Source organism: Augochlora pura, chromosome 7 (genome assembly GCF_028453695.1).
Source record: "Augochlora pura isolate Apur16 chromosome 7, APUR_v2.2.1, whole genome shotgun sequence".
Taxonomy (NCBI): Eukaryota; Metazoa; Arthropoda; class Insecta; order Hymenoptera; family Halictidae; genus Augochlora; species Augochlora pura.
In genome coordinates, this window is record NC_135778.1 from 41,236,347 (window position 1) to 41,263,928 (window position 27,582).

The 27,582-nt window shown below is 29.3% G+C and overlaps 6 protein-coding genes across 10 annotated transcripts; 3 read left to right on the top strand and 3 right to left on the bottom strand.

The window, feature by feature from the left end:
• Positions 1-11: 11 nt before the first annotated feature.
• Positions 12-1,521, bottom strand: Nf-yc (nuclear factor Y-box C). 2 transcript variants are annotated; one of them, XM_078187496.1, is made up of 5 exons: positions 1,468-1,521; positions 1,033-1,165; positions 501-968; positions 253-426; positions 12-185 (listed from the first exon to the last, which is right to left on the bottom strand). In XM_078187496.1, the coding sequence occupies exons 3-5, from the start codon at positions 966-968 to the stop codon at positions 12-14; spliced, it is 816 nt and encodes a 271-aa protein (XP_078043622.1). In that variant the 5' UTR covers positions 1,033-1,165; positions 1,468-1,521. The 2 variants fall into 2 exon arrangements, with proteins under 2 accessions (XP_078043622.1, XP_078043621.1); XM_078187495.1 differs by having other exon boundaries at positions 1,353-1,519.
• An 874-nt stretch (positions 1,522-2,395) lies between these two features.
• Positions 2,396-5,444, bottom strand: Ift52 (intraflagellar transport 52). Of its 4 annotated transcripts, none has more exons than XM_078187478.1 (7): positions 4,813-5,124; positions 4,275-4,397; positions 3,974-4,171; positions 3,789-3,897; positions 3,418-3,700; positions 3,090-3,338; positions 2,396-3,017 (listed from the first exon to the last, which is right to left on the bottom strand). In XM_078187478.1, the coding sequence occupies exons 3-7, from the start codon at positions 4,101-4,103 to the stop codon at positions 2,748-2,750; spliced, it is 1,041 nt and encodes a 346-aa protein (XP_078043604.1). In that variant the 5' UTR covers positions 4,104-4,171; positions 4,275-4,397; positions 4,813-5,124; the 3' UTR covers positions 2,396-2,747. The 4 variants fall into 4 exon arrangements, with proteins under 4 accessions (XP_078043604.1, XP_078043603.1, XP_078043602.1 ...); XM_078187477.1 differs by lacking the exon at positions 4,813-5,124 and adding an exon at positions 5,243-5,444 and having other exon boundaries at positions 2,398-3,017; positions 3,974-4,191; XM_078187476.1 differs by having other exon boundaries at positions 2,398-3,017; positions 3,974-4,191; positions 4,813-5,122.
• Positions 5,445-5,909: 465 nt separating this feature from the next.
• Positions 5,910-8,910, top strand: Taldo (transaldolase). Its single transcript, XM_078187492.1, has 6 exons — positions 5,910-6,100; positions 6,827-6,950; positions 7,637-7,876; positions 7,948-8,073; positions 8,175-8,311; positions 8,392-8,910. Exons 1-6 carry the CDS (start codon positions 6,004-6,006, stop codon positions 8,664-8,666), a joined length of 999 nt encoding a protein of 332 aa, XP_078043618.1. The 5' UTR covers positions 5,910-6,003; the 3' UTR covers positions 8,667-8,910.
• A 435-nt stretch (positions 8,911-9,345) lies between these two features.
• On the top strand, positions 9,346-11,747 carry Noa36 (zinc finger protein 330 homolog Noa36). Its single transcript, XM_078187493.1, has 6 exons — positions 9,346-10,061; positions 10,230-10,400; positions 10,490-10,721; positions 10,833-10,997; positions 11,241-11,318; positions 11,395-11,747. Exons 1-6 carry the CDS (start codon positions 9,942-9,944, stop codon positions 11,607-11,609), a joined length of 981 nt encoding a protein of 326 aa, XP_078043619.1. The 5' UTR covers positions 9,346-9,941; the 3' UTR covers positions 11,610-11,747.
• A 292-nt stretch (positions 11,748-12,039) lies between these two features.
• Spase22-23 (Signal peptidase complex subunit Spase22-23) lies at positions 12,040-13,863 on the bottom strand. Its single transcript, XM_078187505.1, has 5 exons — positions 13,431-13,863; positions 13,071-13,146; positions 12,575-12,661; positions 12,387-12,490; positions 12,040-12,294 (listed from the first exon to the last, which is right to left on the bottom strand). Exons 1-5 carry the CDS (start codon positions 13,571-13,573, stop codon positions 12,165-12,167), a joined length of 540 nt encoding a protein of 179 aa, XP_078043631.1. The 5' UTR covers positions 13,574-13,863; the 3' UTR covers positions 12,040-12,164.
• Positions 13,864-14,977: 1,114 nt separating this feature from the next.
• LOC144473513 (ATPase family AAA domain-containing protein 2) lies at positions 14,978-27,522 on the top strand. The gene is given in 17 exon segments (XM_078187434.1): positions 14,978-15,633; positions 17,174-17,402; positions 17,487-17,844; positions 18,028-18,199; positions 18,337-18,403; positions 18,511-18,575; positions 18,577-18,761; positions 18,893-19,107; positions 19,226-19,518; positions 19,601-19,918; positions 19,987-20,168; positions 20,436-20,622; positions 20,710-21,188; positions 21,264-21,449; positions 21,781-21,816; positions 22,204-23,098; positions 23,380-27,522. Coding segments are annotated over 17 exon segments (3,963 nt in total). The 5' UTR covers positions 14,978-15,627; the 3' UTR covers positions 23,470-27,522.
• Positions 27,523-27,582: the final 60 nt, after the last annotated feature.

The window sequence follows — 27,582 nt, forward strand, 5'->3', positions numbered from 1 at the left end:
CTAATTAACATTTACTCATTGTCGGTTCCGCTTGCTTGCAGAAAGACAGGTGCTTGAGTGCCTTGCGCGACTTGTATTAGTTGAGGTTGAGCTTGTATTGGAGCAGTTTGAATTATAATTGGCTGGTTACTTCCACCTTGCACTTGCATACGAATCATTTGAAGTTGTTGAGGTGTTAATTGTATCTGAAAAGAAACATAAGTGTGAATGAAGATAAGTTAGTTTGCTAAACGCTATAATAAAAATACATACAGGTATCTGTTGTATTTCTCCACTGGGTGTTACAATTTGTTGCACTATTTGTATACCACCAGTTTGTGTGGTAGGCGTTTGCTGAGGTTGTTGTAACTGTATGACTTGTTGACTCGACGTTTGTTGCGGACTTTGTACTGTTACTGTTTGTGTTGTATTTGCACTATTGCTTTCCTAAATTTCATATAAACAATTAAACGATTCGATAAATTGTTAATACGCTTCTATTGCAAAAGCGAATAATATACCTGTTCTACTGGGCTACCTATATTGATTGTCTGTATCTGTCCTGTAGATGGTTGTACAATTTGTATGGGCTGTGTTGTTGCATTACTACTTTGAACATTTTGATTAGCAGACACCTGTTGCTGCGCTAATTGAAAATAGTAATGTACCTGATCCGAGTTCATAGATGTACGTACAGTACTTTCACCTTGTGTTTTACTTTGTTTCAACTCATCTCTAGGCACTATATCGATAAGAAAATCAAACTGATCATACTTAGTTATTGCCATTGCTATATCATTTCGTTGAAGTGTACGTCTCTTATTATCTTCTGTGTGCACCCATGCCCTTAATGTTAATTCGTGTATAAAAATCTCTGCTGCTTTAGAGAACAACATAGGAGCTTCTGCACTAATCATTTTCACATCGTCATCTAATTTCATTATTTTCTTTATCCTTGCTAATGGTAACGATTGCGTTTTCAAGTCCATCTACAAATGCATTAATTCATTAGTATTGATCACATAAAATGTACAATATTTATGTAGTACCTACAGTAGTAATTTTTTTAATTTCTTCTGTAACCTTTGGCCAAAACTGAGCCAAAGCCTGTTGGGCTTCGGAATTACCAGGTGATGCAATTTGTAGATCTCCATTAGAATCTCCTTCAACTTCGCTATCTTGGTTACTGAATGGTTTCAAATAATGACCATTGTTAATATCATTATTATTATGAAATAGAATATTATCTATTTAACTGGTTTCATAATTTTGCAATATAAAGTACGATACATCTTTTTAAACTACGTTAACTATATAAATAATTCAAAAAATGTACATAACCTAACAGTGGGAAGGTAAATATTCTTACTTACGCATTCACAAAAAATACCGACATTTTTTATGAGTTAATTTTGAAACGATATAAAACAAAATTTGTTAAACTCTAAATACCATCCTGCAGCATTTAATTGACACCAATTAACTTACAAATGTTTTAGTTTATTCACAATCACTGGAACTCACAACAGATTTATTGTTTGCATCAGCAAATGTGCTGCCTCCACTATACATGAAATTATTTTGCTTTCTAGTTCAATGCATTCATGCAAGATGGCAATAACGCATACTTTCTGTATCAGATGTGGAGAATGTAAATTTCTATTTTATCAATATTGTATACATAGTTATCTGCATCATGGTTATCGATTCATTTTATTACAGTCCCTGGATTTAATTAAAGTTTTAATTAAATTACTCCAAGAATCATTTTTATTTCCTTTTGTTACTGAATTACTCAAGTTTATGTAATATCAACATTTTATAAACATTAATTTTTCACTCTATGCAAGTGTGTATACGCTTATAAACACTTTTGTTGGATACTTATGTGCCGAGGGATAATTTTTTTCGTAATATAAATAGTATCCAACAAAACTGTTTTTCTTCTATGATCATTTTTTATTGTATAGCTGAACGAATAATCTATTCAGACATGTATAACACTATGACATTAACATGACCTTGACCTTCGAAAATGAAAGATATCTATAAGATATCTATCTTCCCAATTGTTATGTAAAACCTCGCTAAAAAATAATATACATCCTGAAAAATCGTGAAATTCATGAAAAAATTTCAGGTAAATATACCTAGAATTCGCACTGTATCGATAAATATACCTTTCTTATATTTGTCGAGTTAGAAGGTTCTGTGGTTACGCAAACCAAAGCGGGGACTTGTGACCTAACGAGAAAAACATTGAACTTGTAATACCAGATACGGTTAATCTAGGTTAATGAGAATTCTATTTTTACTTAGAGAACTTTATGTTGTGTATTAATATTTAGAATTATTAGAATCTCTGCAGATCTTGAAAACTTTAAGTGAATATTACAGCTTTTGGAAACCTGACAAAATTACATTAAACGTATATACAAAATCAGTATAAAAACCTATATGTATGCGATACCTGCTAATTTTAAATTTTCATAATTTATACAATTTTATGTTTTAAGAGTAAATAAAACGTATAGGTGTGAAGAGTACTATTAATAAATAATCTTTTTGGATATATTAGAATTTTGTTATATTGTTTAAACTATTATTTAATATTAATTTGAAAAATGTGATTAAATTTTTAAATTTTTTATTTAAGAAATGCAACATTTTACCGTAATATATTATCATTTAATATATTTCTATGCTTATATATAACATAATAAATAAATACAAAACGTATTTACAATTTTACAAGTACCTCTATTTTCTTATTCATGCATGGCTTTATATCTACATATAGATTGGAAGACAGAATTTAACACTTCTTTTGCTGTGTGAATGTTAGTGTTGTGTATTCTTACTAGGCTTCCAAATTCTCTGATGTAATGATCCACTTCAACATCTTTTGATAAATCTTTCGTTGCCATGTATTTATTTGTTAATTGAGAAAGTTTCAGTAGATCAGAACTGAAGGCTTCATCCAAGTCAAATAGTTCCAAAGCTGGTGGAGGTAATTCTTGAAAACTTGGTGGAAAAACCTGAAAGAACAATCTTTGAACATGGATTTATGCAATTCACAGCATATTTGGTACAAATAAAAAAATGTTTACTGATGCTTGCGTAGGAGGTAATGGAGACTCAAAATGTGGTGGAATTAAGCTTAAAGGTTCATGTTTTACATCTAAAACTTCATAAGCTTTTATGCAAGCTGGTACCATGTTTAAATTTATTGAATACAAGTGATGCTTGAATAATTTAGTATAATCGTAAGAATTATCCATTGTGTCCATATCTTGTGTGCATACTTTTGGATTGTCTGCTTGTTGAGTTATGTCAGGCACAAAATTGTATTCCCAAAACTAAATGAGGGAGCATAACATTAATTATGATGAATAATATTACTGTATGTACAATTTACATAAAATTTTTAGAACTCACATCTACATCATCCATTTGATATTCTTTAGTCACGATTTCTTTTGATTCAAAAAAGTCAAATATCATTTCTCTCAATACATCATTTTTTTCTTTCTCAATATACATGTCAGTTAACATTTTCGACGAACCTAAGACAACTAATTTACCACCACTAGCTTCATTATAATAATATGCACAAATGGGTCTGTTCATTGGAACTGCAAGTGATCCACTAGATAATGCAACTACTGATGGCTGAGCCACATTTAAGGTTGCACCATATGGATACAAATATTTTGTATTTCTAGAAACAGAAGAAAAAAGTATTAAAAATCTTATATATTCCATTCTTTTATTAGGTATAATTATTATTTTATGTTTAATTCACTTACATATATTCATCATGATTTTTTGAAAATATTGATTTATTTGACATTCCCTGGGAAATTAAACATTCTTTTGGATGCATTATTTGACTGTAGCTCATACGAATTACACTATCTAAAAGATAAATATTAATCAGTATAATTCATAAAAATTAATTTTATTTAAACCATCGTATTATCAAATACTCCACCATTGTTCACCATTATACCAAATTCTTCAAGTAAGAAATTTACATTTGTGTTTGATTTATTTTCACCACCTTCACCAAGCATGACTAAAATATGACCAGAAGAATTTAAAAATGTTCGAATGGAGTTCATTTCCAATTCCGTGAATTTATTTTGAGGTCCCGGCAGCACTAGCACTTTACATGTTGATAAAGTTTCATCTGTTAATGGATCATTGTTTCTAAAATAGAATTACAACTTACAAAATCGTTACCCCACAAATTAAAATAAACAAAACAAAAAAGGCAAAATGTTACTACATACTCAACAAATTTCCATTTCGATTTCAATTTTCGTTGCAACACTTTAAATTCTTCATTCAGTTTTCTCTTGCACTTGGTAGCATCAAAAATAATAATATTCGTATTACCACTACTATCACCACCGCTGAAAATTGAGCTCATATCGAATATTAATTTACTATTGTAATTTTAATAAATACTGCAATCAAATAAATTACGTATTCTGAATTGGCTCTTGTACTAATAACAGTATGATTCGAACTACACATTTGTATTTATAAGCGTTACCATTAGCAACTATGTTATATCCAGCCTTAAAATACATAGGATGTACATGTACATACGTAGTTTTGTACCCGTATATTGCATATTGTACTATATTACAGTTCTATTTTATAGTATATATATATATCCTACTTTTAATCTTATGTACTAGTAATAAATGAATATTGTATGCAATGAAATAATATATAACACCTTTAAATTTCTTAATTAATATTTCGTTAAATTAGCAGATAATGAACGTAAGGTAGCACAAAGAATCGGTTATATGAACTTACAAATGTTTTTCGCGCGATCAAGATTTCAAACAGTTGCATATCGTTGTTAGATAAAGATAGGTGCAGCAACATGAGATAATTGAGAAACATGATTATGTAAGAACCATAATTCTTATCAATAATGTGTTTACTGCATTATTTAATTATTTCTTATCATGATAGTCCTACAATGCACAATCACTCGTAATGATATACTTTTCTTTAGAATATACAATTTAGCGGTATACAATAATGATTGATACATGCATTTCGGAAATTCTTTAAGACAGTGTTGTCATAACAATTATTAATACAATAGACTTCATTTTATTTGTTAATTATATGAATCGTTTCTATTATAAGAAAAGTGTATTTTTCGGCGCAATTATGAAAAATTGCCTAAATAAGTATGCAAATTCCATCTTTATTTGAAATTAAATATTATACATACTGAGTATATTTTTGTAGAATAGTATAATTCAATAAGGACAATAAAAGTCGTAACACAATTTTTATTATAATGTTATCTGATTAGAAACAGGAGACAAATTAATGTTGCTACTTCCGCATTGACTTCGCCGATAAATTTCAATAGCATATTTTCTGAAGTTCTGGAATTGAATTATAATTTTGGTGTCATGTACATTGTTGCCGATAAATTAAGAGCTTACGATATTGTGGAGTCAAATAAAGTACAATCTACATAAATATGTACATATACATGTATTCAATAATGACTTTGCGAAAATTCTACGGAAACATATTTCTTTTATGCATTGACTATTACATGGCATTCTGTATTGCGAATTTTCAACGCGCCAAATATAAATTGTTCAGCGGTGCAGCTAAGGCAATTATTGGAAAATATTATACATCAAAATTATGATTATTTACAAATATAATTATAAATATATAACATACATATGTATCATACATATATACAAACATATGCTGATGTTTGGTAAACAGCGTTACAATTTATAATAGCCTATGGGCAAACTTAAGAGTACATAGTAGGCAAAAGTCAAGATATCAAGGAATCAGACCCCCCTCCCTCACCGCCCCACCCGTACTGCTGATTATCAAACGAAGATCCTAGTTACGGTAATATAGTACAAGTTGGCAATCCTGTAAAGTGTATCGCGGTTGACCACTCCAGCGTAAGAAGCAGGAATTTCGATCTTCGGTCGTCATATAAAAGTATCTGTAATAATGAGCGAATCTCAATCGAAGAAAGTCAAGATGGCAAGCTCGTTAACGCAATTAAAGGAATTCACGACAATTGTCGCCGATACTGGTGACTTCCAAGGTGAGTAAACGAAAGAAAAAATTATTCGCAGCTAACGTGTTCGGCCAAAGGTGAAGATAATTATCACAATGTATGACAAAGACAAATGTATAATGTATTTGTTATTTAATTCTAAAATATTATAGACATGTTAAAATACTAAATATTCATTTATTTCGTATGCGATTCTTAAATACTATATTTATTTTACAATTGTTTCTATTGTTACAAAATACCCTACATTTTATTAGTGGAAAAATACTTGTTTGTCTCTAGATTACGTTATAGATCCGGTAGTGGGGAACATTACAAAATCGACCGATGTTACGATCTCATTATTTTTAATAACTGTATTTTTAGTTATATGATACTTGTTTATCCAGTGTGCATTAAAAATTGATTTTATTTCTCCAGGAACTATTAAAACTTGCTATCATATTCTATGAAATATAATTTAATGAAAGATACATTTTATGAATTGAATTATATGTAATGTTTTTATTACGTAGATTTTATTTTTTTTTATTAAATGCAAAATTAGTATAAATATACTATTATTATAATAAAAATATATAATGGGATGATCATAATGTATTATTCATGTGATCTGTGAATGTCTTCAGTGACCTCTAAGATATGAATACGAAGGTTTATCTATAAAATAATAGATTTCTGTCTGCAAATAAAAATTTCCTGATAGATTAATAATGCCTATGAACATCATAAATTCTTATGCATTATTTTCAGCGATGGAACAATTTAAACCAGTAGATGCAACTACAAATCCCTCTTTGATTCTTGCTGCTGCTAGCCAAAAAAAATATGCACATTTAATTGATAAAGCTGTGCACTATGGGAAGAAAACTGGATCGTAAGTATTTTTTTTAATATGCTGAATGTGTGTTTAAATATTTTCGAAATATTTAAAATAAGTTTGTACATAATAATTTTCACAAAAATTGACTTTTTATCTTTCTCTCTGCATTAGTTAAGAGACATTATTAGAAGAATTTATATAATTTTATAATTTATTTATGCTATAACAGCATGTATAATTTTACAACAAATTACAGAATTTTTTCACAAATAACTTGTATCTCAAGAAGTAGACAAGATTGCATGCTAATTCTGTAATTAATTACAACAGTTAGTGTTAGAATTTTATTGATTATTAATGAAAGCTTTATTTAAAACAAGTATATTATTTTTACTTAGTAGTGATAGATTTTTTATTAACATTAAAGTATATTAAAAGGTGCTTTAAGACATTGTAGGAATGACAAAGCAATTCGAAAAACAATACAAAGCAATACAATATATAGGAAGAAGTATAAAGGAAAATATTTAGAAAAAAATGTATTACATTACATAAAAATTAATGGTAAGAAGGAAGAATATTAAAATTTGTAAAGAGAAACGAAAAGAAGAATGTAAATAAAATGTATATGAAAAAGAAGTGTTTACGAAATATTATAGTGGTAATGGATATAATGATTTTATGCATTCAACTGTATTTCAAGTGAATTATGGACTCATAATTTTATTTATTTGTTTCAGTACTTTGGCAGAACAAGTTGAAGCAGCTTTAGATATTACATGTGTTCTTTTTGGTAAAGAGATTTTAAACATTGTTCCTGGGAGAGTTTCTACAGAAGTAGATGCTAGGCTATCTTTTAATAAAGAAGCCAGTATTGAAAAAGCAAAAAAGTTAATTAGTTTGTACGAAGAACTTGGTGTAAACAAAGATCGTGTGTTAATTAAACTTGCATCTACTTGGGAAGGTATTCAAGCAGCAAAGTAAGGATAAAAATTTATTATTAAAAATACTAATTGTAACAGAAATTTATAAAATGTTTCATATTTTGTAGCGAATTGGAAGAAAAATATGGAATCCATTGTAATTTAACGCTTCTATTTTCTTTTGCACAAGCTGTAGCATGTGCAGAAGCTGGTGTTACTCTCATATCACCATTTGTTGGTAGAATCTTGGACTGGTAAGATACTACAAATTTAAATCTAAAGGATTAAGAAATAATTTTTTAAGTAAATTTACACTTCAACATAACGCGATACATGTAGTGAAATCAATTTTTAGGTATGTAGCAAACACAGATAAGAAATCATATGAAGCTAAAGCAGATCCAGGTGTTGTATCTGTAACTAAAATTTATAATTATTACAAAAAGTTTGGATACAAAACTGTTGTTATGGGAGCTTCATTTAGAAATGTTGGTAAGTATCTGGTCTTTGTGACAATGTTTCAAACGTTAATTACACATACAAGTAATATATTACAAAATTTTTACCTTTAGGTGAAATTAAAGAACTAGCCGGTTGCGATTACTTAACCATTAGTCCGAAATTATTGGAAGATTTAGAAAAGAGTAATGAACCGATTCGTAAAGCACTTTCAGTGGAATCAGCTAAGAAAAGCGATCTTCAGAAGATAAGTTTGGATGAAGCGGAATTCAGATGGCTTCTTAATGAAGATCAAATGGCGTCTGATAAATTAAGCGACGGTATTCGCAAGTTCGCAGTAGACGTTCGCAAATTAGAAAAATTACTGCAAGAAAAAATACAGTCTTAAATAAGACCAAAAATTTATCCAAACTTATAATATACTTATAACATTTGATTGTAAATAATAATGTTGCAAAATATTAACTATTTTGAAATAATAGTTGTGAATGTATTAGACATTCAATATTTTAAATCTTTAAAATAATACATTAACAATATGGAAAATTGTATAGAGATCATATTTTTGCTAAGAAAATTATATTTTTTAATAAGGATGGTGTTACATAAATATAAATTTTTAATCTCTCAAATGTGTTATTTATCAACAAGATATTATTAACTATGAAGATAGAACCTATTACGTACCTATTACCACATACATACATTCAGTATTACTATTTCATATTTTAGCAAATATAAAGGCAGATTAAAATAGTGGGGATAAAAATGCTTTAGAATAAGGTAGTCCCAGTAGTGTACTATGGTGAGGCGACGACATAGACCCTAGATCAAATTGTGGCCTAGAGATTTGAGGGGTAGGGTCTAGTACAATAGTGCCCCACTAAACTGTCTTTTTCTGATTCGTTGACGCTTCCCACAGCTAAACAGTGCTGTTCTCACAATTTTAATAAAGAGAGGAAATGATGAGTGAGCAAGAGAGCGCAACCTAAGTGAAACAGTCACACTGACAACCACTGTAGCTTGTCTCCCTTTACCATGCTTGCGGTCTTACTCTTTTCGTGTCTCCGTACGGCTAGTGCTCCATCTGAAACACGCGTCACGATATTAGACTTGTACTTTTCGCCTCGTAGAATTATCGACCACATTCACCAACGAATTTGCAAGCCATACTTAATGTACATTGAGATATGTTTCGAATGTATGTGTTTGTAGACAATGTTTTGACAAGTTGGATAGAATATATCCTTGCTAATTATTTCATTGCCCTGAATGTTAGCGCGAAAAAATGAAAGAATGTTACAAGTGAATAGTATCTTTATATCTTTTTCTGAAAGATAATTATTTACTCGAAATGCAAAATTTAATGTATAAATGTTGTTATTAAGGAAATCCAAAAACCATCCAAAAGATTGCGGAAAACATATACATACTATCATAGCTCTCGATATCATGTTTATTTGCAAGAGCAAGATATATAACACATACGCGTAACAAATTTTCGAACCGATCTTCGATCCGGTACCCCCCATTTCCGGATTGTAAGTCATTTTTGGGACACCTTGTATGTGATTGGAATGCTACTACATCATAGATACATACATAGTACTTCAATATCGCCCAACAAGCTCCTACAAGTTACGTTGAAGTTAAAAGCTACAATATGCCAAAGAAAAAGACAGGTCAAAGAAGAAAAGCGGAGAAACAAAAATTGAGACAAAAAGAAATTCGGACTGCAAAAGATCAAGTAGATCTAGCGAAATTTCCTTGCAATGCAGTAATGGTAAGTATCATTATAACCTCAACTTAAGTAAAAATACATAACTATTCCTTATTATTAAATAAAATTGATGACATTTATGATGTTATATGAAAATTTATAAAGACATATATTTGTATATTAAATTTCAATATATAAACCACATTTGATTTATGTTTTTCGATGATATAGGAATGTGATAAGTGCAATAAGAAACAGAAGAGTAGGGCATTTTGCTATTTTTGTCAAAGTCTACAACGGTTACCTTTGTGTGCACATTGTGGAAAGATGAAATGTATGTTAAAAACTGGAGATTGCATTGTTCGTCATCCTGGAATATTTACTACTGGATTAGGTATGGTGGTAAGTTTGTTTCAGAAGTAATCCAAAGTAGCAACTACTATAATTGCAAAATTGTATTTTGAAATTACGTTATGCACATAAAATCGTAGGGTGCAATATGTGATCATTGCGAAGCATGGATCTGTCATGGAAGGCGCTGTCTTACAACTCATGCATGTATATGTCCATTGGCAGAAGCAATTTGTCAAGAATGTGAAAGAGGTGTATGGGATCATGGTGGTAGAATATTTCGCTGCTCATTTTGCAACTGCTTCCTTTGTGAAGATGACCAGTTTGAACATCAAGCATCATGCCAAGTTTTGGAAGCAGAAAGTTTTAAATGTAAAAATATCGATAAAATATTTTCTAATTTTGATATTAGATACTATTATTATTTGCCAGTAATTTTTATATTTTTATTAAGACGTAACACAAAGTGATTCAAAATTCCAGGTCAATCGTGCAATCGTTTGGGTCAGTACTCCTGTTTGAGGTGTAAAACATGCTATTGTGAAGACCATGTCCGAAGAAAAGGTTTCAAGTATGAAAAAAATAAGCCAATACCTTGTCCAAAATGTAGTTATGAAACATCTCAGACGAAAGATCTTAGCATGTCAAGTAAGTAACAAAGCAATTGCTTGTATATTCAGGAGCAATAATATAGTTATATCATAATCACAGAAATTATAAACAACTGCATGCGATACATAATCATCTTTATCACTTAATATTTACAGATTACATTTAAAAGGAAGACTAGCTTAACAAGTAGTTGTTTTATAATGTTAAACAAGATGTCACTTTCTTTTAGTAAATTAACTCAGATATTTCTTCATATAAAGTTTTTAATTTTTATTTCAGCACGAACTCATAAATTTGGTCGACAAAATCAAAGCGGATTGTATGAATCTGATGAAGAAAGTGATTATAATTATTATGGTATAAAAATTGTTTATGTTCTAATGTGCATTTAATGGTTTAATAAGTTATTAATATGCGTTCTTCTTTATCACAGGAAATCAATCTCAGGGTTATAGTTCTGAGAATTATACTCTTGATGATGAAGACGAAGATGAAGAAGATGGTGATGATGATGAGGATGATGATGATGATGATGATGACGACGATGATGATGATGATGATGATGATGAAGAGGCAATAGAGGGGGAACAAAATGAATCATTAAGTGAAACTGAAGAAAATGACAACAAGAAGTTACTCCGAACTTAACATTTTAATAAAAACAATGTTTAGCAAGAATTTAAAAATATCACTAATGTAAAAATAAATACGATAAATTGTTGCCTTTATAAAAATTATAATATATTTTCTGGTAACTACTTTCTACAGTCGCCAGTAGAAGGATAATTACACGACGTTTTTCTGTGTCCTTTTCCATACTGTTCTAAATTGTCCTTGTAATTTTTCACAAAAGAACCAGGTCTTACCGAATAATTTTACAGTTCTCCACATAGACTTAGGACAAAGAAACGGAACTTGTACAATTTTTTCTTAAAAAATATAATTATCATTATCACAATACTAAATGTTATCAATTAGTATTCACAGCGACAGATTAGTATTTTTCAAATTTGTCTTTAAATTTGTTACATGTGTACTAAATTTAAAATATATGTAAAGAAAACAAGAACATATATGAAACTGTGTATGACCTGATTTTTAATAATAATACATGAAAATAATATTACATTCATTGTACACTTATTTTATATCAACAACAATGAGCAAACAATGAATATCAATATATTACATGTATAAATGTCCTTACACCCGCAACGATGTGTATTCCGATGGGAATTCAAAAGTATGAAAACCAAAAGCATTGACGCTTGGTAGAAGTCCTGCATTTGGTATAATATTCCATGATAACGTTAACGTTACATTTTTATTTCCCCTGAAATTATTAAGAAAAATACATTAATTTACGTAATTTTAATATCATTTATTTTAGTTTCTAGGAGATTATTTAATAGCAACAAACATTACCTTAAACCATTACCATCATCCCAAAAGTAATATTTTGTGTTCATATTTTTAAAATCTAGTGCTGCTTTATCTCCTCGAAGTACTATTTTATCCCACAATATTACCTAGATTTAATAACTTTTTATTTTTAGTCTATTAATGAATTAATAAGATGTAAATGTTTTGAATATTTCATTATTCTACTATACCTGGTTAAAATCATTGTTTTCTGTTCGATATTCAGCTGTGAGGTATAAAAATAGTTGTTTAACATTCCAATTAAACAACGGAGTAAGATTTATGTCTATGTAAAGAAACTATACATTATTCACATGTAAATTCACTCCATGTAAACACTGCAATTGACAATTTTACACAAAATTTCTAATATAAAGCTGATAGTAGAAATATGCCTATATTATATTAGTTCTTAGCAATTTCAGGATTTTTAAAAACTGTACAAACAAACAATTTTTATGACATTTTGATACTTGTTTAATATTTGAACTTTTATGAACATTTGAACAGCTAAAATAATTTTAAAAGCAGGACAGTTGATACAGACCAAAATCATTAAATATTCATAGCATATATTCTATTTTTCAATCATATTACCAATTTAAATTTAAATGTAAAATTCCATCCCCGCAGTACAACCATAGAAGTGTATTAATATAATTTATAACTTATAAAATAGAAAAGGATATCAGTTTGTAAATCAAATGTTAAATATCCGAGATCATTCTTTTCCCTTGATGCACTATAATCAGGCACATTTTTTCTGTAAAATTGAAACATAAATGGTTATTTGACATATTGTTAATGATACGAGTACTAATTGTTGCTCTATGCATTTACAATTTATTTGCGACGTACACCCTTATAGTTTAACTAGAAACACAAATATTATTAATAAGAAAATCTCTTAAAAAGGTCATATAATTATTAAAAGAAATGTCAAACATGGGAAGCTAATAAACTATAATTGAAGATATTAAATTAAAACTTTATTTTCCTTCGAATTTATATTTGTAACACGTATGGAAATAATATAACCATACTTACACAACTACTTTTACGGTATTTAATGTTGCATAGGCTCTATAATCAATAAATACAGTCGAAAGAAAACAACAAAATGTTACACACGCCAGAACACTCAATGCATAAGCTGCAATAGCATTACCACGCGTAAAAAGAGAATGCATTATTACACTTTAATACTATTGATTAGAATGTGAAAAACTTTTATTTGGTAAATCAGTTGTTCGATTTGTATGTTAGAAAATTCTAACCAAAATCATCATCACGTCGCTCGCTTTTCAACGTCAGCAATTCGACACGACAGATCACCGGTTCGGTGTTCAAAAATAAGTCAATCATATGGTTGCGTTCGTAAATAAATCAAATTTAGTTGCAACTGCTTGTAACAATTATCTTAACAACTGTCAACGACCATTGATACATTGAACACAATATCGCGAACCTGAAACAAAATTTCTACCGAAACCTTTGTTATGGGTTCAAAATCAATTAGCTTGAAATTCTATGTACGAACCACGGTATAAGATTATTCTTATACCGCGTCATTTAGACCACCCATGTACATATTATTAAAATACTGCAGTCCTTCGTGAAAGTCTGTAGTTGACACGAAGCTTTTTGTAAATTTCTAAAAAACTATGAAGCAGCAATTAAAAACAGTTACAGATCAACAATAAGAAATTAAAAAGCAATTGTTTAAGCCATTGCACATTGAGTTGGAGCATTTTTTTGAGTAATTCTGTCAATTCATATTTGGCAGCCATGAACAGCATGTGCTTCTAGTTTCTTATGTATTTGTTTCTTCGAAATTCAATGTTTATTGATAGAATTGATGTCTGCAAATGGTTGTGCAATCGATTACATAAAAGAAGCGATTTTTTAGTAGATCATATAGATCGTTTTATGCATTATTTCAGAAATTTTGTATTTTTAAAAGTCACTAGCCTCTCATAAAAGTCACTAGGGGTTTCAAAAGGTTTTTGGAGTATTTCTCGAAAAATATAGGTAAACAATTAAAACTAATTGTTAAAGAATTTTAGCAACAATGAGACACAGTGTAAAAGATTGCGTGCAAGGAGAGAGAATGGTAAGATAATGGAGAGAAAACATGGTTTCGACGTGTGCCTCAGATGGCGCGCCAACCAATCAGATACGTGGAAAGAGTACGGCTAAGTTTCCTATCCATGACCGCAACACTGCATAGAATATGATAGGTATCGTTCTGTGCTCCTTATTGTATCTCATTCCCTTTCTACAGTATTTGCGCAAAGCTGGTTGCGCAGTAAAATGGTGGGGACGTGCGAGCCAACTTAGAGAGCATGAAAAGTGTGCAGGAGTAGGACTTATGGTTGTATTAATTTTTGAAAACGGTTCAAGTTTCGCTATCAAAAATGATTTTGCATTTCTGCTGTTACATCATAATTTTTAATAACGATAAAGATTGCGTGCTACAATATAAAATAAAATGAAATTTCAATATTAAACACAGCTATTCTTTCATCAAATGCGTATCATAAAATTTATTCTTCTACTCATTTATAATATGTTTGTTTTAAAGTAGATGTTTATAGATGTTAATATGTTTATTTATAATAGATTTCTCATAATTTTTTGATATATTCAGATATTATGAAAGAAATACAAGCAATTTTATATTATAACAATAATAATTATAAAATAGTATAATTCGTACCGATTGTTGCATTCTCTATATTTGACTAAAATAGGACATTTTTGTTTATGGATTTTTGTAATAATTTACCGAACATATTTGAAAGATTATAATTGAACTGTATGTAATTAGTTGTAATGGTCACTTTTGTATATTTAAAGGTGATCTGTGGCCAGAGTGGTCACAATTGGTGAACAGGTTAGGTTAGATATGCGAATACGTTTACGGTCAATTGCAGTATGAGTTTGTCTACACAAGAGATTGTTTGCAATACAAGCTTTTTCATACCGGTACTGGCAAAACCTTCGTATCTCATTGGCAAGCTTGTCGATTGTAACGTTCATTATGCAAGCTTTAATTTCTCACGTTTTAGTGTATAATAGTTTTAAGCGATAGTCGATTGTAAAACGACCTTTGTGAAGGCTCAGTGTGCATGCGCTACGTGCACTCAATCGAGAAAGTGGTGATACTTTACCTGGGGCATATGACGGACGTTACAAATTTCGTTTTTAATCTAAATGAAATTTGGCAGCAAGAACTAGCCAGATGAAGGTAATTTAAGTAGTCACGTATCAACCATTTTGTATTTTCAAGTTTTTGAATATCAAGCTTTGTAGAGGTTAAAACTCGTCAGTTTTAAGACTATACTAATTGCTTTCATGGTGCTTTGTTTATGATTATTATAAGTAGTTTTTATTTCAATTCATATTGTTTTATATTTAATACGACTACTCATTGACATTCCCATCACATTTTAATAAAATATGTTTTCTGTATTTTTATAATCGTCGACTTTGTAAAAATATATCTAAATGGGCGGTGCTTCAATATATAAAATAGGGAAGACTAAGAAAAGACACCTGTTAACTGTCAATAAAATTTTGTTCTTTGATATTGCTGCTTTATGTCAATCGATATAATTATTTGCAAAACAGTTTTTAACATTTTATAAGTGTATCTTTTACGAGCAATTTTTATAAATTAGTCAATCTTAACTGTAATGAATATTTGTTCAAAAATGGATTATGTAATTTTCTATAGCACACTTAATGTTTGATAAATATTCATTTAAATACATGATAAAATCTAAGCATAATTCTTAAATAATCATATCTATATTTTGTAATGTGCTATAGTTCACTGAAACAAAGTTAAATTTAAAAAATTAAATAAAAGGGGATTGAATTATTAAATTATGAATTATTTAGTTAGAACTAATGTTCCTACTGATTAGATTGTTTTTAAGAGATTTTATATATATATATATATTTATTTATTTATTTATTTATATTAAAGGCAGTTAATTTGTTTATATAAAATATATAAAAATAATATAAAATAGACAGTATATTCTGTAGTTGTCTGGTATATAGAGTGTGAATTAATAAAAATGTAGTAGTATTATTTTCGAAGATTATATGTATTTATTAAAGTAGCTTCAGTATTAATAATCAATAAAGACCAGTCTGCAGGTTATTTGTATTATTGTGTTAAACATTAATTTTTAAACACAATTGCTCTACATCGAGTTATTGAAATTTATAATAAAGAATATTAATTATATATATTCATTTATTATAAATGAAATTGAAAAGGGCATTATATTAGATAAATAAGCATGTTATGTTATGAAATAATTTTTCATTTTAGAATGAAATAACTCAAATTATTACTAAGCTTGGTTAATGCATAAAAATCGATAATGAAATATATATTATGTATAATATTCATATAATAATGTATTATATTAATTTATGAGTGCAATATTAAAATGATATATAATTTTCTTTAAATATTTAAATATATACAAAATAAAATGCATCTAATACCAGTAGTATTATGTGAATTAAGAAAAGTGATATTTTAATAACAAAATATATCATTACATTATTTATATATTAAATATAAATGTTATAAAATATAATTAATGTATTGTTGATATTATTTTAGTTGGGATTATGTCATATGGAAAATAAGAAAATAATGAAAGTAAAGTGACAACCCAGCATCAAGTTGTATTAAATAGGAAAAATACATCTTCCTCTAAATCATTCATATGAAAATGAGACACTTTGTTATTAACATATTTTAGATAATGTCAGATGATGATGCTGCATTGGATTCGATGGATACAGAAGAAGATATTTTTATTCCTAGAAGCAGAAGTCTTGGCTCTAATGCCAGAAGGGTGAAAAGTTTACGTACTTTGCGATCACATTCAAATACAAATTCTCATATATCTATGAACAATTTAAGCGTACGTCGCAGTACACGTAACAGAATGCAAACGTATGATAATCTTAATACTAGTTGGATTTTAGGTAAACAGTCTTAAAATCAATGTTAAACAAATAAATGTCACGATCTTTAAATATTCGTAATATCTGTATTTAATACTATTTCAGGGACACAAACATTAAAAGGTTATCCCATGTTTCAACAACATGGTTCTTCATCTGATAAAGAGATGGTGGATGAAGTCCCTGAAAGAAAACGTGATCTCAGAGAGCGTATGCCTCTTAGATCACGCGAGAATCATCCTCCCAATAAAAATTCATCGAGGCACATGAGGGAGAGAGGAGAACACGATCGACAAAATAGTAGAGAACGTAGAAGTAGGGTTGATCGTGATCTTAGGGATAAAACAGAACAAGAAAAAGATATTAGAGATCTTAAAGATAGACAAGAAAGAGATAGAACAGAAAGAGAACATAAAGAGAAAATAGGAACTAGAAGTAAACCAAATGAGGAAAAAGATGCGAGGTAAAACATTTGCTAATATAATGCATAAATTTTGGGAAAATTGAAATTAGGGGTTTATTTTATCTCATGGATGTTCTTGATTTCTTTGAAATATATACATATCTAAAAGTACATCAAATTAAACGTTACATCGACATGATCATTTAACAATTATATTTACATGTTTAAACGATTTCTTTACAGAACAAGAAAATCTGATAGTCCCTGTAGGCTCAGAGAAGGTCCCGTGACAAGACTAGGAGGAAATTTAATTGAAAAAGATGTAAAACCTAAAGTAGAACAAGATGAAGGTGATGAAGACAGTTCTCAAGAAAGCGAGAAGGCAGAAAATAATGATAATTCTGAAAACGAAGATGTACATGTTTTTTTATAATTTTATGAATATGCGTTAACTTTTAGATATAACTTTTTTTTCAATTAAACATTATTAATCTTATTCATATGAAAGTATTTGAAAATACTTATATAGTGCTTTTTCTTTAATACTTGCAGGGTTATGAAGATATGTACACACGTATTAAACGAACTAGGAGATCAACGCAACAACAATTACCAAGGGGTAAGAAGCTTACAGGTTCGATATTCACGTTTTGATATATGCATACCTTCAAAACTTTTCGTAGATGTTATAAAGTCTACAAAAAAATTGTAATCTATATGTTTCAGTGGTAGATAGTGATTTAAGTGAATCTTCAGATTCACCTGGCCCTAGAAAATATAGCTTACGTCAAAAAAAAACCGACTGTAGATAGATTTCAAGCTAATGTAGAACCGGTTCGACGATCTATAAAGGCACTAAGAAGTGTTCTTAGCAATTCCATGAGAAGACGTAAACATAGGAGTAAAAGTACAAGCTCTAGTGATTCCAGTGATTCAGAACCTCAGCGTTACGATAAAAAAAAAAGCAAGAAAGCAAGGTGAGGTATGATATACATAGTGGTATAGTTTTCAAATTATCTGTAGATAATTCCATTGATTTTAGTATGCAATGGAATAAATAATAATATTATTGTACAATGAGTTTTCTATTTTATTAATTTCATAATAGGCAATCGGCAATACCTCAAGGTGGACCACCTGATCGCAAAGCAGATATAAACCCAATAACTTTAGATACTAATATTAGGTTTAATGATGTTGGAGGTTTAGAATCACACATTCACTGCCTTAAAGAAATGGTTGTTTTTCCTATGATGTATCCAGACGTATTTGACCGTTATCACATTACTCCACCAAAAGGAGTATTATTTCATGGCCCACCAGGTATTGTTTTGAATATTTTTCTAATCATGCGATTAAATATTTTCAACGTAAATTTTAGTATTCATCAGTGTATGAAAGTGTATATTTTTAAAATTAATATTTCATATTAAATAATTAGGAACTGGTAAGACATTAATAGCTAGAGCACTGGCAAACGAATGTAGTCAAGGCAGTAGAAAAATGGCATTCTTTATGAGAAAAGGCGCAGATTGTCTATCTAAATGGGTTGGAGAATCAGAACGCCAATTACGTTTGTTATTTGAGCAGGCTCAACAAATGAAACCGTCCATAATATTTTTCGATGAAATAGATGGCCTTGCACCTGTTAGAAGTACGAAGCAGGATCAGATTCATGCTAGTATTGTGTCTACTCTTCTGGCACTTATGGATGGCCTCAGTGATAGAGGGGAGGTAAAGTATTTTTTACTTTACGTATGCAGAGCATAAAAGTAACTTGTTAATCATTGGTTACAATTATTCTACTTTATACTAGGTTATAGTTATTGGAGCAACAAATAGAATAGATGCTATTGATCCAGCTTTGCGAAGACCTGGTCGTTTCGATCGTGAATTATTTTTCCCCTTACCTGCCATGAAAGAAAGATTAGAAATTTTAAAGATCCATGTCAGCAAATGGAAAAATTCTCCATCAGAACAATTGTTAGAAATACTAGCTGAAAAGGCAACAGGTTATTGCGGATCAGATTTAAGGGCGTTATGCACTGAAGCTGTTTTGCAGGGATTAAGAAGAACATATCCCCAAATATATATGACAAGCAATCGATTACTTCTGGATCCTGAACGTGTCGAAGTATGTTTTTCTTATCGAACAGTAAATCGATCATAAATTAATATAATACTAGATTATATGTTTTATAGGTAAAAAAGCGAGATTTCTTACAAGCCAGTTCTATGCTCGTTTCATCATCGCAAAGAGTATCGCCTTGTGCTCGAAGAAAATTGCAAGCATTTATGGAACCTCTTCTAGGACCTCCACTGGAGGAGTTAATAAGTTCCATAAAAGGAGTATTTCCTCAAGGAATCAATCCTGTTATGGCGAAGTAATGAAGTTTTATAATTGAAAGATTCAGAAGTTAAAAGTGTTATATTATAAATAGGAAATTTAAAGTAAATTGAATGGATACCATTCTTACCATATTTATTAATTCTATGATTCTATGATTCTACAGAAAAACGGTACATTTAACTTTCACTTGTTACAATAATCCAGTTTTTAACGAAATAGATTACATAACACTTTTTGTCTTACTGTATTAATTTTTAATGGCATAAGTTTTAGTTTAATAAAATTAAAGATATTTTTTCAGAGTTAAAATTACTAAAGGAATCCATCGTCCGAGGTTACTAATTTCTGGAGGAAATTTATCTGAAGGTCAAGGGCCCCATTTAGCACAAGCGTTATTATATCACATGGAACATCTACCCGTTCAAACATTAGACGTTAGTACCCTTTTTGCGGAGAGTGGACGATCTCCAGAAGAAACCTGTGTGCAAGTTCGTTATTGACAGTTCTAAAAACAAATAGATATTATATGAACGAAACATAATCTTCTAAAATGTATATTCATTCTTCTAATGTAGGTATTTAATGAAGCTGCCAGGAATGTACCGTCCATAATTTATATTCGGTCAATTGATCAATGGTGGCCACTTGTACCTGAAACTGTGAAAGCAGTTTTCTTGTGTCGTATTGCAGCACTCGATCCTTCATTGCCTATTCTAATTTTGGCTACGAGTGATACGATGTATCAAGATCTCCCTAACCAATTGCGAAGTCTCTTTAGTGAGCTTCGTGGGGAAGTTTATTCGATGAAAACACCAACGGCCGAACAAAGATCGAAATTCTTCCGACCCATTTTTATGATTCAAAGTTTAAAATCGCCTAAAATAAAGGACGATAAAATTGAAATTTTGGAAGAACTTCCTTTAGCACCGGATCCCATACCAAAGAAATTAACAGAAGAAGAGAGAAAGATATTATATGAAAAAGAAGAAGTTTCTTTGAGAGAACTAAGAATCTTTTTAAGAGAAATTTGTGCAAAACTAGCAAGGAATCGACAGTAAATATATTTACATTATTTGTTGTCTACTCGTGTACTATACGATATTTAAATAATACAAATTTCTTTAACTAGATTTTTCATGTTCACAAAACCAGTGGATACGGAAGAAGTACCAGATTATAACATGATTATAAAACAGCCAATGGACTTGGAAACCATGATGACAAAGATTGATATGCACTGTTATCTTTGTGCCAGGGATTTTCTTGACGACATAGATCTAATTTGCAAAAATGCATTAGAATATAATCCTGATAGGTTCGTTGATTCATCGTATATGAATTACATTATTAAATCCGTTATTTAAATTTATCTGAGAGTAATCGAAAACAGGATTATACAAAGACCTTATACTATTTTTGTTTACTTACGGTTTGTATTATATTATAATATGCTATAGAAGTCAATTTAATTTTGGGATTGAAAATACATCATTCTTCAATAGTTTTGTTGCACTTTATTTGCTATTATTTATATTTATTAATGTTGTTACTTATTTTTCACTATATATTATTCATATAACTTATATAAATATAAATAATGGAATTAAAGTTCATACTGACATTCATATTGTGTGTTTTCTTATCAGCTTACGTGATAGGCCTTCGCTTGGAATATTGAAGAGGTAGTCCAGATTTTCCTGTTTATCCGTTGCTGTTGTTGCTCTGTAGTTAAGTGGTCTTCAATCTCTTATATATGGAACACATCGAGAATAACTTGGATATATATGCGTAGAAATAATAACAATTATTTATATAAACATGTATTCTGTTCGGGCTTTTTTCTAAGTATTGATATCTATCAGTATCTCAGGATACATGTTTATGTGAACGTTCTCTTATTATTTTTATGAATCCAGTGTGACTAGTGTGATATATAAATTTTATGAAATACTTCATACATGTATCTAATATTGAAGACCACTAAAGTTAGTTAATACAGCTTCTCGATCATTATCATTTCTTAATTATTTTTGGATACATTTATTTTGTTTTGTTTTTGTTTTTCACAGAGATCCAGCTGATAAATTGATAAGACATCGCGCATGTTCCCTTCGTGACAATGCGTATGCGTTAATAAAAGCAGAATTGGATTCCGACTTTGAAGACAAATGTCGTGAAATTTCGAAAAATCGTAGGGTTATCGAAAGTAAAAGTAATCATAACACTGAAAATAAAATCCAATCTAAATCAACGCTAGAGCAACCTGAGTCGACAACTGAACGAAGTGAGAAAAAAGATACTGGAAGTCCTAGTCATGCTCTTGTTGTGAACGGAAAGAGATATAGTAATTCTAGAAAACGTAGAATACCTGCCTGGGCCAGGGGATTCGTGAAAAAGGTCCATAAGAAGAAAAAAATTGCATTTGATGACAGCGTTACTACTTTTGACAGCAAAGTCTGTCTAACTAATGAAACTACCAGCATTGATTTAGAAAAATTCCAAGAGTTCGAAACTGAGGCAAACAGTGTTCTGAACGGACATGTACCGTTGTTCAATAATTCTGACACTGAAAATGATTCGCAAAACGAAAATTCGAAAGACGCGCAAACAGCACAAACCAATTGTGTCACTGAACAACGGATCGACGAGCTTGAAAATATCCATATATGTTTCGTAGAAGAAGAAAAACATGAGAAAAACACGGAGAATGCTGGATCTAATTCCTCGTCTAGGCGAGAGAGTATGGACGAGTTATCGTTTGCTATCGAGAGTGATTCTAGTCCAGCCAGATTTGAGGAAAACGAAAAACTTATTGTAGATAAGAATGAGTTGGAAACTGCATGGCAACATACTGTCGATGTTACGAAAGATTTCCCGGTCGAAGTTTTATGTGACATCTATGTGCAACTGAGTCGCTGTGTAGGAAAATATGCTCAGAGTTATGATAGAAAATCACTGCCAAAGGTAAATACAGTCTATTTTATTAAATGCAATATATTTACAACATTTATATACTTATTCAAATAAATCGACATTCAATTGTGAGTCAAGTATAACTATTTTACAATGTCGTCATAAGTTCTCTATAATTTATTTTATTTTTCATGACACTTATTTGTCTTATTTGCAGTCTATCCTTTAAATATTTGCACGGATTTATAGAATCTATATCAGTAGATAATATTTAGTAAATAATATAATAGTATCAAATGTTTTATAATTTCTGTTTGTGTATATATATGTAGGATTTGCTCAAGGAGGTAAAACGGTTTGAAGAATTCAAGACAACGTACGAGAAAGGGCATCATGTCGCTAATCAGACAGAAATGCTATAAGTCATTTTGCTATCTTTAGTATCATTATAACAATACTTTTTTGTATATTTACACGGAACAAAGAATATCGATTATTCTTGTTGAAACACAAGATAACGTAAAAAGGTATATTTTCTTGTTTTGATTTTCATAGTTGCTAATAATTGATAGAAGGAAGCAATTCTCATTATTGCATATATACTTATAAGTAAAATGAAACAACATTACGGTATATTTAAACTTTGATATTTAAGGACATGATAAAATGTATCAATGCATTAAATTTACACGAAAAGGAGTATTATATGTCAAGCTAAAAAATTGAACCGTTTGTCTCATCTTCTAAATATGAAATTACAAATTATTATAACCTTATTGGCTTTCGTCATAGCTAATTTCAGACTATCCTTATTAGTCAACAATGTTCATATTTGAATGGACGTATATTAATGGTAATTTGTATATTGTTTATTTAATTAGAATATTTGTAGAAATTGGAGTTGATTATAACGAAATGAATTTCTTGTACTATAGAATACTAAACACTTTAATTTTTATGGAAGTCAGCTTTCATAGGATACTTGCAAAGTATTTCCAAGTTAACTATGAAAAGCGACACCACAAAGGAGTATACTGTTTCACAGCAACAAAATATGTTGCAATGATGGTTATACAAAGATGATAGTAATTTAATAAACTTGTACTTAATTATACTTTTTATACATGGTACTTTACAGTATATGAGATCAAATTATTTTGCTGTATATTCACGAAGTAGTATTCGATTAATCAATATGGATAATGCAGGCAACACATTTACTTTCATTGTATGCACCAGTTGTTACTTTGGATTATTACAGTCTTTTAGATTAACGTAGATGTATATGTTGAATATAGACATATCCTGATGCATAAGTTCAAATACACATGTATAAGTTTACGTTATTCCGGTTGACGAAGTCGTATTACATTAGAAAATCTTTACAAAAATGTGTAATTAAAATGAGAAATACTTTGATAATTTCTGCAAAATAATCCTACTACACAACTGACATTTCTGTATCGTAGTGTCAGTAAATTTACTTTATGTATTGGTAAATTCATAAAAAAACTTAGACACACATTGATTATATATGTAAATACATTCCAAATCATATAATCATTGTTAAATACTGCATATTACAAATTTCGGCATTGTACATAATTTATTATTAAAAATAATTTATTGTAGTATTGGATAGCGTTCGTTAGTTATCATTTCGATTTCTAGTTGTTATTTGGCAGTAAACTTCATTGAGTATTTAAATCTCATATCTGCCCAAGTAAAGCGATATTCTAGTTTTGATTTAAATCGTTTAAATAAAATGACAGGTATTGAGAATTTAATGTACCTAGAACTTAAAATAACATTTAATTTAATGATTCTACACGAATGTATGTAAAAATGATATATACTATTATTCTTAAATGCATTAATCCAATGAATCATTATAATGTTATTTATTATTAGTGTCTGTTATTTAGATTAGTACTTTTAATTGATCCTTATTAGAGCAAGCAATTAAATGAAATTTATGTGATGAATTGAGTTTAGTTATGGTAATTAAGATACAATTGAAATACAATTCATGCTCTTCACATTATTTTGACCAAAGTTGTAAGCCATACTAAACGAAATAAATACAAATAAGTTTTCATTGTACCATTACTAAAGAAGTGGACAGAATTGAAAGCTTTACTATAAATGTGAAATACCTCGGTAATCATCTTAAAGATATGCAAAGGAAACATTTATCTATATAAATATTAGTAAATATTTTAATGTAAAATTTACATTCTACATTCATATACTGGTTGTGATTCATACTGTAACTGTGAAGAAGTAGAGTTACCAGATAATGTATGCGTGATGAAAAACTTTGATCAGTTCGACTGGAAGTAATGTGGTTCTTCCTGTTATAATCAACTACATACATGGTGTTCATTTATGCACAAATTGTACATGATAATACATTTCTTCATCCAACTTTAATGATTTAGTAGGCAAAATAAAGCCAACAGGTAGTCAGACTTGTTTTAATGAACATAATGAAATTCCTAAAAGAATACTATGTGATTGATAACAAATAGCTGTTTTAGGAATGTAATATGTCATTGATAGTATAAAACTATAATAGAATGCAGTCAAAAAGTAATGGACTCGTTTTGCATCTTACTACTTTCCCATTAATTAAAAATTTCACGGCTACATCTCATTTAATCAGAACTTAAAATTTATTAAGAGGATAGAAATGAAGAAGACTGAACTTTAGAAATGCTCACTATGTAGTATTTATTTTTTTGTATATTATGTTTTCCGTTTAGAATGGAATTAGCAAAGTAATTTCATTATTTTGTCATGTAATTTTTGATAATGTAAATAACAAAATTGAAGATAAAGTAATTTTATAATTGTAACTTTATGAGTACAATTTATAATTTTCTTTTAAATAGTTATATATATGTTAATGATAATTAGTGCTATAAATGTATTGCCCAAGATAACTTTCCCAATAATTAAATCGAAATAATTGGCAACGTACATTCTGTATCTTTAGTTCTGTATTGTTTTTAAAATATTTTATTCGCTTATATAAATTTAACGTTAAAATATACATAACTCTTCATCACTCTTGAAAATGTATAGCTGAAAAATTATTTGTAAATGGAATACATTAATTTCATAGAGATTCAATTTACGTTTTAAACTAAATTTTTAATAAAATTCAAAAAATTGTCAAATAGACATTACGTTTTTATTTACTCAGGAAGATTTTTCTTAGTCGAATAGTCATTGTGCAAATTATTGCAACACATAAGTATTGAGTTTCATGATACGTATTACACCACTTTTAGACATCTTGCAATGTAAAATGTATTTTCCAAGAAAATGTAGTGTTTGAAAACAGGCTGTATTATTGCTTCTAGTTTGTAAAGCATTAGTAACAATTTCAGCAACATAAAAAAATGGTATTGAACTTGTGTACTCATGTTATGACTAATATTTGGAAATATTTTACAAATTTCATTTAGTTTGAATATATAGTATTGGTATAGTAAAAATTAGCTCCATGTAGTTCAATTATTTTTGAATGGACATCGCTGATATTTGCTACAGAAATCAAATATCAGTACTAAAAATTCAAATATTAATTTAAATAAAAAGTAAATGTAATAGATAAATCACGTAATGCAATTAATAGAAACAAATTAATTGTATTACCATGACTTTCCTAGTTTCATTGATATTTTTTACATTCCACTTTGCAATGAAGATCTAAATCATGTAATTACTCCAAGAAGAATGATTTCTGGTGGTATTTTTTGAAGTGCTATCATCTCTGTATTACCAAGAATATTGCAATTATACATATAGTGTAATTATATGTAAAATTGTATTATTGAAAGGTTTTCGTAACCACTGCCGTTTAAACTAACTACTATAATTACTTTGCTAAAAAGAATGAAGATTTTAATACTGCTGTCAACAAAGAATGCATTAAACAGTTCAATCAAGCACACGTTCGTAGTAGTTTGATGTCTTCTTTGAAAGATAGTAGTCTTAAGTATAGGGAGAGGATTTGTAAAAGATTCAGAAAACAAAGCAAAAGAGCATACACTGCCTTATTTATTTTACCATATAGGTAATACATTTTATTGTCATTCATTGTAGCATAATAAATTGAAGTTTCATAATGTAATAATTTTGTCTTATATTTTACCGATCACATTATACCATTTCCAGTTTCTTATTACTGTTTCGGTCTTTAATAATGATCTTTTAAATTGTCAGAACAAAACAAAAAATAATAACTTGTTCGTACTTTCTATTTTAGTAAGCAGCACTATTGGAGATACTGCAATGTGTCTGAATACCTAGACGTATTCCGCAGTTATGACTTTTTTTTTTAATAATAAACTGAAAGTTGCGGCTCGTTTTCTTTTTTTACAGAAATATTCTTCTCACGAATCCAAAATTTTATACATCGTCTTATTTTAACGCCAAAGGTTTTCCCATGTTACAAATTCTGACAAATTTCTCTCGTCAATTATATAGCGGATTTCATGCATTTAGAATAAACATGGACAGATAAA

Excerpts from the sequence above, each read along its gene's own strand:
- Taldo (XM_078187492.1), top strand. The coding sequence starts at position 6,004 with ATGAGCGAATCTCAATCGAAGAAAGTCAAGATGGCAAGCTCGTTAACG. Across the intron at positions 6,101-6,826 it reads CGATACTGGTGACTTCCAAG|CGATGGAACAATTTAAACCA; the intron begins GTGAGTAAACGA and ends CATTATTTTCAG. Across the intron at positions 8,312-8,391 it reads AGCTTCATTTAGAAATGTTG|GTGAAATTAAAGAACTAGCC; the intron begins GTAAGTATCTGG and ends TTTTACCTTTAG.
- Spase22-23 (XM_078187505.1), bottom strand. The coding sequence starts at position 13,573 with ATGCATTCTCTTTTTACGCGTGGTAATGCTATTGCAGCTTATGCATTG. Across the intron at positions 12,491-12,574 it reads AAAACAATGATTTTAACCAG|GTAATATTGTGGGATAAAAT; the intron begins GTATAGTAGAAT and ends TATTAAATCTAG. Across the intron at positions 12,295-12,386 it reads GATGATGGTAATGGTTTAAG|GGGAAATAAAAATGTAACGT; the intron begins GTAATGTTTGTT and ends TAATAATTTCAG.
- Ift52 (XM_078187475.1), bottom strand. The coding sequence starts at position 4,414 with ATGAGCTCAATTTTCAGCGGTGGTGATAGTAGTGGTAATACGAATATT. Across the intron at positions 3,701-3,788 it reads AAAAATCATGATGAATATAT|AAATACAAAATATTTGTATC; the intron begins GTAAGTGAATTA and ends TTCTGTTTCTAG. Across the intron at positions 3,339-3,417 it reads ATCAAATGGATGATGTAGAT|TTTTGGGAATACAATTTTGT; the intron begins GTGAGTTCTAAA and ends TCCCTCATTTAG.
- Noa36 (XM_078187493.1), top strand. The coding sequence starts at position 9,942 with ATGCCAAAGAAAAAGACAGGTCAAAGAAGAAAAGCGGAGAAACAAAAA. Across the intron at positions 10,062-10,229 it reads TTCCTTGCAATGCAGTAATG|GAATGTGATAAGTGCAATAA; the intron begins GTAAGTATCATT and ends TCGATGATATAG. Across the intron at positions 10,401-10,489 it reads CTACTGGATTAGGTATGGTG|GGTGCAATATGTGATCATTG; the intron begins GTAAGTTTGTTT and ends ATAAAATCGTAG.
- Nf-yc (XM_078187495.1), bottom strand. The coding sequence starts at position 1,375 with ATGTCGGTATTTTTTGTGAATGC. Across the intron at positions 969-1,032 it reads AAATTAAAAAAATTACTACT|ATGGACTTGAAAACGCAATC; the intron begins GTAGGTACTACA and ends ATGCATTTGTAG. Across the intron at positions 186-252 it reads GAGAAATACAACAGATACCT|ATACAATTAACACCTCAACA; the intron begins GTATGTATTTTT and ends GTTTCTTTTCAG.